The sequence below is a fragment of the Ailuropoda melanoleuca genome, chromosome 3 (assembly GCF_002007445.2).
Source record: "Ailuropoda melanoleuca isolate Jingjing chromosome 3, ASM200744v2, whole genome shotgun sequence".
NCBI classification, from domain to species: Eukaryota; Metazoa; Chordata; class Mammalia; order Carnivora; family Ursidae; genus Ailuropoda; species Ailuropoda melanoleuca.
The window spans coordinates 98,851,270-98,867,879 of NC_048220.1; the positions used below are offsets into that span (position 1 = coordinate 98,851,270).

The window sequence follows — 16,610 nt, forward strand, 5'->3', positions numbered from 1 at the left end:
ACGAGAAGAGGTACTCCATTTAAAATGAATCTTCCCTGGGAATGTGCTTCCTAATTGAGGAAGAGAGTTACTGATATTTTATTTTATTCCTCTCAGGTTTTCAAGCAAATTTAGGAGGAAAAGGGGGGTTTAATTTCTTCTCCTAAAATGCATAATAAGGCCTGAATATAACTGTCTGCTTCTATTCACAGAGCAACTCCATGTATATCATTCAGACTGCTCTGGAAACTAGGGGTCTGAGCAATCATTTACTCCTTTTTTTGTGTGTCACTTGAATCAGCGTCCAGGGGACACAGTTCCCCTAATACTCAGGGACACAGGGAGTCACCTACAACCTGCCCTTATCTTTAGCAGGGGGGATGAGCTGTGTGTGATGTGTGTGTGTGTGTGTGTGTGTGTGTGAGACACCAGAGTTCCTGTGTGTTACTGGTGGCGAAGGGAAACCAGTGTCATACGCAGTGAGGTAGTTTGGAGGGATGGCTAAGACAATGGCCCTTCAAAGTCAGACAAACCAGGTTATGCAGCCCAGCTCTGTCCTTAAATAGGCAAGTGTCCTTAAGTGAGCTCTTCACGCCTCTCTGCGCCTCAGTTCCCCCATTTGTGATATGGGCCCGATGATGACTTGTCCCAGGCTGGCTGAGAGATTGCGGGAGTGAACGCAGTTAAACCACTGAAAGCCCTGAGTGCCATGCCTGGCACATAATAATCCCTGGAAAAGACGGTGTTCCTGGGAGTACGACGAGGGCTAGCTAAAGGAGATACTCCTTTTACTCCGCAGGAAATTATCCTGAAGAGAGCCGCTGACATCGCAGAGGCCCTGTACAGCGTCCCCCGCAACCACAGCCAGCTCCCGGCCCTCACGAACACCTCGGTCCACGCGGGCATGATGGGCGTGAACTCCTTCAGTGGACAGCTGGCTGTCAATGTCTCCGAGGCGTCGCAGGCCACCAACCAGGGTCAGGAGCCTGCTCTCCTCGCTCCCCCTCTCCCTGCCCTTTCTTCACACCACCACCCCCGCCCCCACCGCAGACCCCACCATTTATTTGGCAGGAAACAGTTTTTATTTAAAAACATCCTTTTTCCCCCAAAAGGGGAGCCTCCTAGTTTGTGTGTCTCAGATACCGCTGTAGAATTGGGGCGATAGCCGTGGCGACTGGCGGCGCGCTGTCGGAGGCCAGAAAGCTCGCCCTCAGCCATCTCTCCGTTTGACTTTTCACCATAAACCGTGAATGACAGATCACAAGGAGGCTTGGAATTAAAGTTCCGAGGGGCCAAAGCACATCATCCTCGCCCAGGGAGTAGGAACCTGTTAACTCCAGGGTACATCTCTTAGATTGGGATTTATTTCTGCTCCAAAATGATAATTTATAGGCTCCGCATTGCCACTTCTCACGGCCCCGCTAAGTATTTACGATCTCCTGAGCAATGTGTGTGTTGCTTGCTTCCCATTTTAATCACGGAGCGAGCGCCACCAACCCAGGCGCATGAATCACCCCGGCCCTTCCCGAGCCGCCCCCCCCCAGCCCTCCCGGACTGCCACCCTCACCCTCGGTTTTGCGCCCACCCCTCAGGTTTCACCCGCAACTCAAGCAGCGTGTCGCCACACGGCTACGTGCCGAGCACCACCCCGCAGCAGACCAATTACAACTCCGTGAGCACGAGCATGAACGGCTACGGCACGGCCGCCATGTCCAATCTGGGCGGCTCCCCAACCTTCCTCAACGGCTCAGCGGCCAACTCGCCCTACGCCAGTAAGTAGACGTGCGTGCCCTGCGGTCCCGCAGGCTGTTGCTCCGGGGGCTGGCCGTCGCGCACCCAGGCCGCGCGACCACAGGCGCCCTTGGTCCCCCCGCAGACATCTCTGCCCTCCCTCGCTCACCTTCCTCGGCCCCAAGTCTCTCTGGTTGTCAGAGCTTTGCTAAAAGCCAGAGCAGCGGGGGGATGTCAGCAGCAGAACCCAAGCTTCGAGTCCAGCGGAGATGGGTTTGACTCCTGCTTCTGCCAGTGACCGACTGGAGGCCCTGTGCAAGTTCTCTCGTCTCCAAGCCTCAGTTTGCTCATCTGTAAAATGGGGAGGGAACGAACACCCACCCCATACAGTCCTTGTGAGACTTCGAGAAAATAACGCAGGGAATGAGCTTGTCCTGATGCAGGGCTCACAAGAGGCACAGTCAGGAAATCGAAATCATCACGATGATGGAGGGATGGTAAGAGAGGCTGCTAGTGCACCGGGCTGACACTTAACCTCTCCCTTTAGGAATAAGGACTCCTTTGGTTTTGTTTGTTTGTTTCTTTAATGCCCGGAATTTTTCCCCCTTTGTGCTTGATGTGTACTAGAAAACAAACAACAGCAACAACAAAAAACAACAACAAAAATATTTTTCCCCAAAATCTGGCAAGATGAAAAAAATACACATACACAAGAATTTTTTTTGTGTGTGTGTGTGTGCCTAGTCCTTGCCTAAAGAAGTTTAGCTTCAAGAGTTTTGGTACAACATTTAGATTGCATCTAAAGAACCTCAGGGAACTGGCATCTTTACATATAAAATGTCCTGGCTGTGTCTTTACAATCTCTCCATCTCCCTCTGAGGATCTGTACAGAGATAACCAAGTTTATCTTGGACAGTGTGGGTAACTCTTCTGTTTCGTGAAATGAGGCCACACTCTTAGACGTTTGTGGAATGATAGAAGATGTGTTGTTAAATGAAATAATACTCGTGATTTTTTAAAAAAGAGTCTTACCAAAAAAACCCTAAAAACCATGCTGTCTCTAATGGTGGAAACGTGCAGTGTTCTAATCCTTTGAAAGGGGAAAGATCATTCATGGCCTTTGAGAGAGGTTATTTCTGAAAGGAATACTTAGAGCCTTTTTATTTTCTTGGTGAATTTTTATGCTCGGTGTGGGCTAAATTTTATATTTCCACTTTATCTGTTTGGAATCAGCAGCTTTTTGAATGTTTAAAATTCCCCCAAATAATCTGCATACATTATGTCTGCCTGCTTGAGTCAGTGGGACCAGTTTCAGGATTTTGATCCATCGAAAGATTGTTTTTCATAGATCTATCATTTCAGTGTTCTCCCATCTACTCAATCAGAAAATGTTTCAATCATGACCTGAAAATTAAAAGGTGGCATTCTTAATTAAATCAATAAACTAATTGCTATATGGTAGCAATTCAATTTAGGGGCTTGGATTGCTGCTTCCCAAGCCCGTGCAGACACCCAGCAACTTCAGCCTGAGATTGCATCTGTCAGACTGTGAAACTTCCAACATTTAATTTCCATTAATTGATTTCCTCAGTGCTCACAAATATAGTATTAAATTCTCAAATAGGCTCTCAGATGGGACGGTTTTATCTGCATAAATGCAAATAAAACAATAAACACAAAGCCCAGCTGATTTGAATTTTTGCCTCCATAATATTTAATTATTCATAAACCACTCATGTTGAAAAATTCCGAACAGAATAAAAAATAAAACAAGACATTGCAGTGGTGAACACACTGTGTGGTGTGGAGGCTGATAACTAATAATGTTATAACAAATGGAGCTGCTCGGCTATATTTCACCCTTTCCTCTGTTAACCACCCCCCTCAAACTCCCCACCTCTAAATACACATAATGATCGCATTTGCCAACGAGATTAATTGCCTTCCTCAGTGAACCAGCAGGATTTCAAGTCTACGAATATTTAAAAATCAAACCTCCAGTGCAGGAGTTTTGCAATTTAAATGGGTGTTATTATTGAGCGTATTTTCACATTTACAAATCCTAAGAGATGTATAAAAATGCTGGCCTCATTAAAAGAAAAAGTACAGTGTGGAACATGTTTGTGGAAACTCTGAGGCTGGGGCCCGGTGTTCTGCTCCGTCAAGCATTCAGTGCCTTTGGATTGGGTAGAGCCGAGGGCTGATTCCAAGGGGTCGCTTCCCCCTGATGGCGGTTGCTGCCTAGACCCATTTGATTCCCACGTCTCTCTTTCTGCAGCCTGTAGGCCAAGGGAAGCAATCTAGATTGCAGTGGGCTCATGGGAAGGGGGCCTTTCCCCCTGGTGATCTGTTTCTTTCGCACGGGGCATGGAGTGGAAAGGACGCTGGATCTGGGTTTGGTTCCTGGCTTCACCGCATTCTGGCTCTGGCCCTTGGGCGTGTCACTAAACTGTTTCCTGAGTCTCAGCTTGCCCGGTTTGCTCAGGTGTAAAAAGGCTGTGATAGACCCCGACTTAAGGTTGCTTTGACAGTGACATAAGCTGAAAAAGACATGAAGATTCTTGTGAATGATAAAACAGTATGTAATGTTTATTACATCATGGGGAAAATAACACAGTAGAAGGAAGTACTTAGAATTTGAATTAAATGCCTGAAAATCACTGGCACGATTACTACTTTTCCCCAGGTGACGGAGGAGATAGAAGGTGAGTGTATGAAAATACTGGTCTCGAGTGGGGAGGACTCACTGTGGCAAAATCTCTGTCTCCTGATGTAACTGTGAGATGATCAGCAACTAACGAACTATGCATGGCCGGGCTGCAAGGCCCGTGGTCAGTGGAGAACGTGCATCCACCAAACTCATGTCTCCAAGCAGCTAGGTTTTCTCCCTCCATGAATTGCCAAAATTCTCCCATCACTGATAAGCCCCATCCCCACTACTACTCCACTGTATTTACACAAAGCTCCTATTCTGCTGCTTATTAATTCACAAGCATTCATGCACAGCTCCATGGGGGAGAGAAAGAATTTGGAACTTTGACTTGTAGTTCTGCATTACCCACAAATATTGCCTCTGGCAGTCCATTTATCCGCGTGGCCTCCTACCTGTATCTGTGTGTGTGAAGCACTCAGGCACAATCATATCTTTACAGAGCTCGTAGCTTCACGGGGAGAACAGGGATGGATACCTACACACCACCGTCTGTCAGGGCTACAAGTTGGAGTCCTGGCACTGCCTTCAACCTACCCTTCTTCCTCCCACCTTTCATTCCACCGCTGACCACACTGTCTCGGGCTGGCTTCTTCCTGCGTCTTACATTCCCAGCCCCTTTGCTAGAACCTTAGTTTAGGCCCCATCCTGGCATGCTTCCCTTGACACCTCCCCCAGGAAGCCTTCCTTGGTTCTCTTCCCTGCCTCTGGAGAGCTGGCCATGCTCACCTTTGTCATTATTTTGTACTACCCTATCCCTTATAAGAGCACTTTTGTTTCATGCCCTGGGATGCCCCAGTGCCTAGCACACTGCCCGGCACATAGTAGGCCCACAAGAAACATATAAAAGATCACCACCAACAGCAGGTAGCCCGTGCCAAGCACCAAGTGATGAAAGCAGAGAATATCCCAAGAGTTCAGGGAAGGCTTGTGCTGGAAGGGCGGCCTGAGCAGGGTGGCGGGGTGAAGGGCAGACCTGAGCTGCCTCATCTCAGCATGCCAGGAGAGGCGCTGATTTTCCCTTTCCCATTGCCCCACCCAGTCGTGCCATCCAGCCCCACCATGGCCTCCTCCACAAGCCTCCCCTCCAACTGCAGCAGCTCCTCGGGCATCTTCTCCTTCTCACCAGCCAACATGGTCTCAGCCGTGAAACAGAAGAGTGCTTTTGCGCCAGTCGTCAGACCCCAGACCTCCCCGCCTCCCACCTGCACCAGCACCAATGGGAACAGCCTGCAAGGTAAGCCCCACCCAGGCCCACAGGATGCCCTGACTTCACCCTCCCAGGGCCTGAAGCAGATGCGTCACTGGTGCAAGGGATCAGCCTTGGCCTGGCCTGCTTGTCTCTGCCCTCCTTTTGTTTCTTCCTTTGTGCTCACTCTCCTTGGCCCTGGCCCCCGGCCCCACACATCCCTTCTCTGCTGGAGTTGCCTGAGCTGTCCTCTTTCCAACTCCAGCAGTTCTGCTCAGGCCCGGGATTTGCTTCAGAATACTATTTCCACTTACTAATATCATCATTTCTCTTTTTTCCTCTTTCATTCCCTGTGGTCGTCATAATCAGACCAGTCTTTTGTGGACTCTAGCAAGTTCTCCACTGCAGGGTCTCTCCCGGGACTGGCCTTCTCCTGAAGTAGGTCACTCAACCTTCCCTTCCTGTTGCCTGTGTCAGAGTGAACGTGTGTGGGGCTGATCATGGGGAGTGGGTGAGCCAAGGCCTGACCAGAGCCCTGAGGTTAGAGCATTGTCGGCCAAAGGCCCAGACTGACTGCTGGGAACCAGAAACCCCAAATTGTTACTAGAGTATTCTGGTTCGTATTGAAATTGTTCCATTTTGTGGTCCCCATCATGGAGTATGGAAAATAAGAGTCACCAAGAATTGAGGTGACCTCTTAACTCATTGAGGAAAAAGAACCCTACCCTTTTAAAACGGGGCCGCCGCGTCTCACGTTTTTCTCATGCGCTGGCACTGTTGACCTGCACAAGCTCATTCATCCCTCACAGCAGGATTGTGTGCTGGGCCTTCGGAGCCCCTACTTTACAGATGAGAAAACTCAAGGTTAGGGAGGTCATGAAATTGTTCGACTTCCGGCAGTACTGTGCGGCAGAAGCTGGCTTCAAACTCAGGCTCCAAAATTCATCTCCTCTTTCCATCTCCCAAGCACCGTATCACTCAGAGGGGGCAAAAAGGATGCACCCAGTATTCCTAAGGCAGCTGCCAGGGGAATGAGATCAATGAAATTATCAGCTCCCATTTATTTAGCCCTGAACCGTGTGTCAGGCGCTGTGCTCAGCACTGAGCATGTTTTATCTTATTTAATCCTCACAACTTCCTGGTGAAATATGAGGATATTATGGTCTCCATTGTCCTGATGATAAAGCTGAAGCTTAAGGAGAGTAAATACCCGCCCATAGGCCTAGCCCGTAAATGGTGGAGATGAATGTAAACCCCACAGGGTCTGTGCCCCTAACCCCTAGCCCCTGCAGCTCCCCACAGTGCCTTTCCTCAGTGGTCGCCATGCCACCTTCACTGACGGAGGTCGGCCACAGGGGGCGGGCGGGCTCAGGAGGGTGGCATACCTCTCCGGCATCTCTCAGCCCTGTCCCTTCTGTATGCGCATCTAACGTACCGTATGTTATGTATACGTGTATTATTAGTGTTATTTCTGCAGAGTACACGGGTACTCTGTACGGGATGCTTTACCTGATATGATCGTCTATGGATTCTTCCAAAGATCCTATGAAATCAGTACTATTCCCTTTACAGAGGCCCAGTTTGCTCAAGGTCACACAGCTAGTTCTGATAGAGCCAAAATTGAACCCAAACTGTGTGATTCCAGAACCTGAGCTCCTAATCGCTCTGAATTTCTGACGACTCCAGGCAGGCTCTGCTAAACATGCTTCAGAGACCTGCTGGCAAATCTGGCCAGCGCAGCCCAAGCCATGCCCAGAATAACACGCTCATGGCCTCCCTTGAACAGCATTGGCAAAGCCCCCTGAAAGGGCAGAGGAAAATAATCTGAGCTACATTTTGGGCACCATTACTCACAGTGGGTCATGCCCACCTCCACACAGGGGAGCCACCCATTCATGCACATCTGAGTTTCTTTCAGCTGAAAATAATGCTTTGTCACCCTCAATACCCCTCCGGCTGGCAAACTAAGGCTATAATGCTTAGGTGAATATAACTCACAGTGGGTTTCAATAAGGATAAAACCTATGGAAACAGAAATCTGCCATTTTTGAGCTGCCTATCACAACCCTCACTGAAACATAAATTTGATATCAGAGTAAGGTAGAATGGGGGTTGTGATCAGCAGCTGAGAGGCGGTACTTGGGAAGCAAAGGCCTGCAGCTCTTCAGAGGTCAGCAGCTGGATCCCCGGCCCACAGCGACTTAAGCGGACAGCCCTTCTGCAAGGCCCAGTGTCTCGGCCAGCGGTGCCCTGAGGAGGGAGCAGGAAGGGACAGAACATAGGGACTCAGCCCAGACCATAGAATGTCCTAGATTTAGGGAACATCCGGTGGGGGGTGGGGGGGTGTGTGTGTGTGTGAGCGCACACGTGCAGGTGCTCTTAAGTAATAATGAAGCGGCTTCAAGACAGGGAGTCATACAAAATTTGTTTACTTGTCATCCGGGGCATTTCTAACCCAAGTCTGCACAGGTTCCAGAAGTACAGAGGCTGATCCCCCTGTTCTGATTAGCAGCCGGATCGCCTCCTCTCCATCACATTTCTCACACGCAGCTGCACACTGGGGGGGTTCAAGGTGAAATTCAGGGACACGCTTTGTGCTGGATTTGCTATTGTGGACGACATCGCCCTTGCCTTCTGTTTGAGCACGTGTCCAGGAGATTCTTTCTGATGGTTTTTGTTTTTCCAATACCATCATGTACCAAACGGCTCTTGAGGGCTGGCCGGGGAGGAGGAATGAGTAGAGAAATTAAAGTCGAATCCACTGACACCATGTTCCTTGGAGCTGCCCTGTCTGTCTTGCCGCCACTCCATGCCCAACCCCCGCCCTCCCCAGGCTGGGCCCACACACCTGGGATTGCACCTTGGCCCTCCCGAGCACCACCCCTACTGTAAGGTGCACCCACCATTGCTTCGGGGGAGCTCCTGCCTGAGGCCTTGTGGTGTCCCCTGGAGAAAGGGACATTGAAACAGTGGGATCCGAGACCTGTAACTAAAGAATGACCTCATCGTTAGTTTTCTGAGCTCTGCTTGTCTACAGAGAAAGGACGCAGACAGGTTATAGAATGGTGGGGAGCGGGGAGAGCCTCTGAGGTTACCTTCCTCCTTCTCCTTCTCATTGTTACAGTGATTTCATTTGGACCCACCTAGTTCAGAACTGTGATCATTAAGACAGGGCAAGTGATAAAGGAAGAGTTGGTTAAGCAAATGGACTGTATAAATAAGATCAGAGGTGACACGTTTAGGCTGTTTGAAGGTTTTAAAGACTTGTGTACCTTTAACTGCCACTCTACTAATTGTACATCCTTCTGGGATTTTTAGCCAGCTCCTTAAAGGCCTTTCCCCAGGAGCCCCATCTTGGCCTCCTCTGGTGACTGCGTGCATGTTTATTCCCCAGTGAACAGGCATTGCAATCTCACGTGATGGTGATGACAATGGTCACAGCTACTACCATGGGAGGGCTTGTTCCCAGCCGGGCTTCTGCATTATCTCGTTCCCAGCCACCCTTGATGTAGGCTGTTTGTTGTCCCCATTCTACAGATGCAGAAACCGAGCCTTAGAGCCAAGATGGCTCATCCAGAGTTACACAGCTGGCAAACTGGGAGAGCCTGGGGTGAAAATCCTAGTGGACCGAGACTGTCGTGAAGTGTGCTATATGGTCATACTGTTGTGAATCCACTGGGTTAGGCCCAGGTGGACTACAAAATCCTGGCCTTACAATCATTCCCTGTATTAAAGGAAACACAACACCACAGTAAGGCAGACAGATTTGTCTGGGAGAGGCTGGGCACCCACCTGTGGAAGTTCAGAGGAGGGAAAGATCAGGGAGAATTCAGGACAACCTCATGGAGAAAGCTGCCATTGAACTGGACCTTGGATGAAGGGCAAGGAGGGTCAGGCAGAGGGAGACGGGGAGGGGCATCTGGAGCAGAGGATTAAAGATAACTGGAGCCAAAGAGTAACGTGCAGTAACTAGCAAGCCGCTTGGCATCCTGGGGCATGGAGGCCAAGCAGTGGGGATGAGGTTGAACAAGGAAGTCCTTACATGGAAGCCATAAATTCCATTCTTCCATATACTTTATAATTCACAGCTTCTCCTGTGGTCCCAACTGGCTTTCTCTCCCAGGTAGATAAAACCTTGGACAAATTACCATATGTCTGAGAAATTTTTTTTAGGATAAAGCAACTCTTATCTCAGCACTCTGAAGTCTCACAAGATACGCTGTTAAAAAATATTTTAAATTTTGTGTTCAAACAAATCTAGAAAATGGTATTTATTGAATCCCAGTCCTGGAGAGCCACAGTGCACCTGAGTTCATTAAAGGCTCTGAGACAGACATCCTGCAGTTAAACAAAAAAAGAGCATTCCATTTAGTTCTCTAAATTTATTTGCCCGGAGCACTCTTTTCTGAATGTTAAGACCAATTAACATCCCATGAAAAACTTAAGAAAATGTGGCTGTATTTTGGATTTAAAGAGAAAATGCAGAGGCATCTTCTTCCATTCCCATCTAGGTTAAGTCATTGATAAATCCTGATCCTGACCCCCCAGGTGTGTCTATTTTCATAGGTCAAAGACTTGAGTGACCCACTCTGCTCAGCCATTGTCCTGGAGATGTCCTCTCCCTTCTCCAAAGGCTTATGCCCCCTAGAGCATGGATTCTATGCAATTTCAGGCCTCAGAGGACTTCATTAATCAAGAGAGAGGCAGCCCCAAGGAGGCTGTCAGCATGCCATTGGACCTCCCCGCAGTGTAGTGATTTTAAACCCTAACCATGTCCTGGACAGTCCCTGAAATGAAAAATTAAAAACAAAAGACCAGAGTGATTTCACAGAAATTGTACCTACATGGTGATTTTTTTTTTTTTTTCTTTTCTTACCTTGTTGAAGTTCAGGCTGGCTGGCCCCACCCAACTCTGGATAACGTGTAGTTCGCCAGCAATCTTTTGGAACTGCCTTTTGCTCTGTGCACATGCTCAATTTGTCGAAGATCTGCCCCCCCCAACCCGTTCTGTTCCCGATTAGCTCATAATTCTTACACATGTGGTGGTTCGAGGAAGACCACATTCCACCCTCTCACTCCAAACTCTCCCAGCTCTGCAAAACTTTTCGTTTTGTCTTTGTTCTTATCAGAATGTGAAAATCATAATGTAAAATGCATGGCCCTTCAAACCAATAGTTTTCTGACCTTCTGTCCCAGAAAGTGATCACCCAGCTGCCCGGAAAAATGGCAGAACCACCCCGGTCTTATGATGTCTTGTGATGTTTGGCATGTGTTGCTCTCTGAGAGTGTTGTGTCCTTATGGAAATCTTCATGGCCCCCATTTGGGCAAGTCCGTGTGCCAGCAGCATTTCTGGAACATTCCAAGCCTCAAACACCCATCCCTCTCACCCACATAAGTAATCTTGAGGATTGCAGCATAGATACAAGAAAAACAGCTCCCAACAACCCAGGAGTCCCCTGTGATCATGCAGTGGGATTACTTTATAGAAAGGCCTCTTTAGAGCCATGGCAACTCAGAGGCTGCAAGCAGAGATCTTTTCCTAAAATTTATTTATCAGTGAGAGCTCTGCGTTGGGAGTTTAGGAAGTCACAGTTGAAACTTAATGAGCTGTGACCCCGATATTATATGCAGAGTTCAGGGTGTCTTACACCCCGAGATTCCACAGTTTCCATTAGACTCTAAGAGAAGTCTGAGGGCCAACGAAGGCAAGGTAGGTAAGTGTGAGCACACCAAAGCCACCGCCCTGGGTGCCCTCAGATATGTCTGTCAGCTTGTTTTGAATTTTAATTATTTGCTCAGATGTATAAACTAGGCTCTTTCGTGTTTTGAAAAATTCACATTTCCATCTTCTCTTCCAAGAAATCAGAAGATCTGGTGGTTGTGAGCAGGCATTTCCGTGCAGCCGCTCTGGGGGGCCCCCTCTAAAGAAGGCCGGCCATGCCCTTGGCAGAGTCCCCTCTATCCCTATTAGTGCACCTTGCTCACTCAGGGTCTCAGTGCGGGCGCTCAGGGCGGTGGAGTTTGTGACCCTATATTCCAGATACAGCAGCACCGTGAGCTACGGACTCCGTTAGCTTGGCTTTATAGGTTTTAACGCGGCCCTAGTGGAGGTTTAATCTAATTAATCTAGCACATTATTCAGGTACAAAACACTGCTAGATTTTTTTCTTTTCCTGGCCATCCAGATTTAAACAAACAAACAAATAAAAAAAACCCCTGATGTTTTCAGGGCCCAATTCATACATGTTGGCTGGTCCCACTGACCAAATTAGCAGGAAGCTTGTCAGCTCTCTGCTTTGCATGCTATCGACGCGGCCTGAGCCGCCTGGCTGCTCCATGGGGGCTGCCCTTTAACGCCAGGCGCACAACGTGGATTCTGGTGGAGGGCAAAGCTTGGACTTGGCTCTCTTGCCAGAGGTTTAGAACTCCCACAGAACGGCCTGTCTTTAATAAGCGTGCCTGGACCCACCTGCAGCCTAGATGAAAGATCCGTAGGGAGGCAGAGCCATGCCGAGCTGTCACAGTGCGGAGCCCCCCTACCCCTCGCCTTTGGAGCCACAGAATCTTGAATTCTCATGTTCAGGCTTGGGTTAAAAATCTGAGCTCCCCATTTCCGTCAGATCTAGGGCTCGCTTGAATCTTAGGGGGACTGATCCCGAATCTTAAATCTTTGGGGGTTTAAGTTGGTCTGCATTTGGCAAGAGACACTTCCTGTTTCTAAGAAAAATGGCTTATGAGGGCTTACGAAAAAGACTCCAGGAGCTTTTGGACTGCAAAACGGCTCTTGCAAAACAGCATTTGGATGATTTACGTGGACATGAATCAGAAACATGTGGATTAAATTTCCCTGTGAATACAGATGGGTTTAAAAATTAACGGGAAAAGTGTTTGGCAAAATACATTTTTTAATTGAATTTAAAATGTCGGGGGTTGGGGGAGGGGAAACAGGAGGGCTTCGGGGGCCGCAGGGCTCAGAGCCTCACCTGGCCTCCCTGTGTCTGCAGCAGAATTTGAGGTAGTTGGGGTTCTCTGAAAAACAGGCACATTCTTCCCGACATGAGAGTTGGGACACGAAGAGGGCCACTTCCTAGTATCAGTCATCATTGACAAGAACATCAATTTAAATTTAGAATTGCCAATGAGAAGAAAGCAATGACTTTCTCTCTCCTCTTTGGAAGCAAAGATGGCTGCCTCTTGCTTCTAATGGACGCATAGCTCTTTCCTCAACATATTTCAAAGTTGTCATACTGTTTTAACTTTCTTACAGACATCCCTCCATTCTTCACACTCATCATGTGAAGTATGCTGTATGAGTGGGTGCCTATTTGATATAAGAGGAAACATAGCCCAGAGAAGTCAAACCATTAGCACGAGGTCACACAGCTAGTTTAGCAGCAGAAGAGATGCATTAAAAGTAATGGCAGTAACCTCTATGAGGTCTTTACTAGGAGCTGACTCTGGGCCAAGCACTTCACATATGTTATTTTATTTAAATTTCCAACAACCCTAAAAATATCGCTGCCCTTACAAATACCCTTAACTGCATTTTCTAGCTGAGGAGGCAGGGGTTCAAGGAAATAAGTAACTACTTTGGGGGGATGGGGGGCGGGGGGCAGCCTAGTCAGAAAGCAGGAAAGCCAGAGGTGGAAGGCTGACCTATCAGATTCCCTGCTTTTCTAAATATCACTGTGTGCGGCCTCCTAACTCAGAGCACTTTGAAAGATTTTTTGATTACCCCAGGATCTTACCCCAGCTTTCCTAGGCTATAATTTTCTAGGAACGTGGTCAGACCATTCCAGAACCTTGAGTGAAATGGTAGTATAGGAGACACCCTGCAGTTTCATGAAAACCTGCCTTCCCCTCTTCCTCTGTACTTTCTCCCAGCCTCATTTGCCCTGGGAACAAGGCCTGCAGTGGCTGGCACTTCCTTCTCCTGGGCACGAGGACTGAAATGAAGACCTTCAGCTTGCTGCTTTAGTACTCCGTCTTCGTGCACACACAGAGCACAGGGCCATGGGTTTTTTGTAGAATTTGCTGGCAGTTGGGATGAACCAGGTTTTGGTTTTTTTTTTTTTTACTTTTTTTTTTTTATATTATGGAAGTAAAGGGGAGGGGGAAAAAGAGTGACAAATTGAAAATTATCACTATTTTGCAAGGTTTGGAGCCACAACTTTCCCGGCAGTATTCAAACTATGCAACTTTCCCATTACATTTCAAAATTGAAATTAGACTTGGAGGATGTTTGGCCTCTTCCTCTGTTAAAGACACATACACAGGCTGACACATTACCATTCTTAATAAAGTACCTGTATATTTTATAACAAAAACTCCTTCCAGGGAAGATGAGAGCACATTGGTGACTAATATTCAACCAACATAGTGGTGTGTGGGTGTTTTTTCCCATCTTTTTTTTTTTTTTTTTCCTTTCCTCAGTGAGAAGCTTGGATGCAAAACCATTGACTTTTGTCTTCTCTTTCCACAGCGATATCTGGCATGATTGTTCCTCCCATGTGAAAGAATTGCCTTGAAGAATTTTATTAATGAAGAGGTTGGATTCTGCTACAGAGAGTAATCTGATACAAGTCCCCGAGTGGAACTTTTAACTCAGGCCTTTTTAAGAGGAATCACATTAACTGCAGATTTTTAAACAAACAATATCACCGACCTTGCAAATACTGAAATCGGAAGGGGTCTGCTAGTGCAGAGTGTTGGTTAGAAGTTGTACCTCCCAAGTATTTGGGGGATATATTTATTCTGTGTTGATAAAAGCAAATCCACTTTTTCTTTTTCTTTCTTTTTTTTTTTTAAGCTTAACTCTGCAATCATTTGTCTTTTATAAACCGTAAAGCTGTATACAAGGGACACTATAAATAAGACTCCGTGTTTTAATTTATGATGTTTTTAAAGCTGTGTAAAGGGAGAACGAAGTGGTGATATTTACAAAAAAGTCAAAAAAGAAAAAAAAGAAAAAAAAAAAAGCTTGTATGGGACAGAATAGGAATGCCAGTTAGATTTTTTAGAAAACTAAGGGTCGGCTTTTGCGCCTTAAAGCATATCAAATGGTAGTTAGCTCAGACAGTGCATTTTCAATATCTAACTTAACATGCCATCCCTTAGCAGTGCAAGCTTATTTATCTCTTTTGTATTGTTGTCTTAAGTAACTGTGTAAATAAATGCAGCCTGGAAAGTTAAAAAGTGATGTAAGTGATCACATTTTTCCCTTCTCAAAAATCCAGTGCCTCTAGACGAATTGTTAAAACTGCATATTTAAACCTGATATCATTCTCTCTTTCACTTGTGTCAACTTCTTCTGAAGCCGATGGCCTCTCGAGAGCTTGATGGCACACATACTGTGTGAGAATCTCCTATGAGACTTCATGGAACAGGGTCCAGGCACAGAATTCCACATTATGCCCTCCAGTTATCAAGCCAAAATCCCACTTTCACGCCGCCATTTGCAAGTTTAAAGTTTACTCATCCTAAACGCTGACTTCATACCAATCCTCCAAAAACTGACAAAAGCAACATGGCAGGTATTTCAGATTTCCCATTTGAGATAACGCGCCTCTATGGGTGACCCTGACCGTTTGTAACATAATAGATTAGAGCGACAGGTTAAGTGCTTTGGAATTAAGAGTAAAAGGAAAACTGGGAGAAAGGAGAAGAAGGTTGAGAGCTCCAAAACACAGTTTTCTGTTCTATGGAATTTTTGCTCTCATCATCTGGGAAGTGTTCTTAAAAGTCAGAATAAATAGCAAAGACGCAGCAAAGCTCTGAGGATGCATTTGCCTGATATTTTTTCCTTTGCTGTTGTGTTTTTGTATGTAGTTATAAATACTGTAGATTTTTTGTGATTTTTGCCAAAGTCGTTGTTCTATTTATACATTTTAATGTCTTAAGACAGTTTTTCAATATCACAAAAAGATTTTACTGCATATTTTGCAAAGAAAAAAAAGCTCACTACCTTTAGCTTGCACATACTTGCAAAGTTAATTAAAAGGCTTTTTGTTTTAAAGGGGATTTTGTAAAATATCCATATAAATAATGTATTTATCTTTGGAATTTGTACATTGCTTTCCCCTTCTTCCTTTGCCTCCCACTCCCAGTTTATTTTATTGTGTATGTTTGCTATGTGAAAAGTGCGTATTTGGTCACCTACAGTTGTATTAGCTGTTTCAATGTGATTTTTAAACATTTCATTTATAGTTATTTTTAGTTTTGTTTTAAACCATGCTTCAATTTTTTTTATTTCCACCCAAAAGCCATTGTCTATTTTTGTATTATTTGTAAGTTAAGAAGTTTTTTCCAATATATGGCAAAAAAAAAATAGTAGCATATTATTCTTGTAGCATTTAGTTCTGTAGATTAAAAAAAATGTATCCTTTGCTTTGGAAGCTTAAAAAAAAAAAAAAAAACCCTAATGCTGTTTTACTCTATTAATATGCATGGAATCTCTCCCTTTGGAGTGACGCATTTTGTGCATTAAATTTGGGGGAGAAACTTCATAGAAATCAATGAACATACTTTCTTTCTTAAGTCTGCTTGTATATTTCCTCTGTCTTTCACATAAATATAAACCAGCAGATTGGATGCCTTAACAATGCAAATCATATTCATTTCACTTGTACATTGTAACTGTGCACCAGAACTGTCAGTCATCACTAACATTCTAAGAAAAAAGAAAAAGAAAAAAGAAAAAAAACAAAGAAATGGAAAAGCACAAAAGAACTGTTTTGTTACCTTAAGACAATGTAACTTTTTCTAGTAGAGCAAGAAATTTACAACAATGCTGCAACTGTGCATGCCCCCATATGGATTTTGCAATGGTTTTCACTAGACTGTCAGAGTGGGATTTTTATGGGTTGGGGCGGGTGGGGGAGGGGAGTTGTGGGAGGGAAGGGAGGGAAGGAAAGCTGATTTTTCAAGGTGAGAAATAATAATAATGATGATTAATAATAAAAAAAACTGGAAAATGTAAGCAAGGTGGACGCATTGCTTCT

The 16,610-nt window shown here is 46.0% G+C and overlaps 1 protein-coding gene across 9 annotated transcripts in view; it reads left to right on the forward strand.

The window, feature by feature from the left end:
• The window catches only part of EBF1 (EBF transcription factor 1), a 391,621-nt gene extending 375,230 nt beyond the window's left edge, over positions 1–16,391 (forward strand). For 6 of the 9 annotated variants that reach the window (XM_011219330.3, XM_034656797.1, XM_011219342.3 and 3 more), the window contains 4 exons: positions 779–956; positions 1,572–1,751; positions 5,463–5,657; positions 14,093–16,391. In XM_011219330.3, the coding sequence (XP_011217632.2) occupies positions 779–956; positions 1,572–1,751; positions 5,463–5,657; positions 14,093–14,124 (585 nt within the window). In that variant the 3' untranslated portion in view covers positions 14,125–16,391. Of the gene's footprint in view, positions 1–778; positions 957–1,571; positions 1,752–5,462; positions 5,658–5,978; positions 12,117–14,092 lie in introns of those variants that run through there. The other 3 variants (XM_019794908.2, XM_019794913.2, XM_019794919.2) reach the window with 1 other exon arrangement.
• Positions 16,392–16,610: the final 219 nt, after the last annotated feature.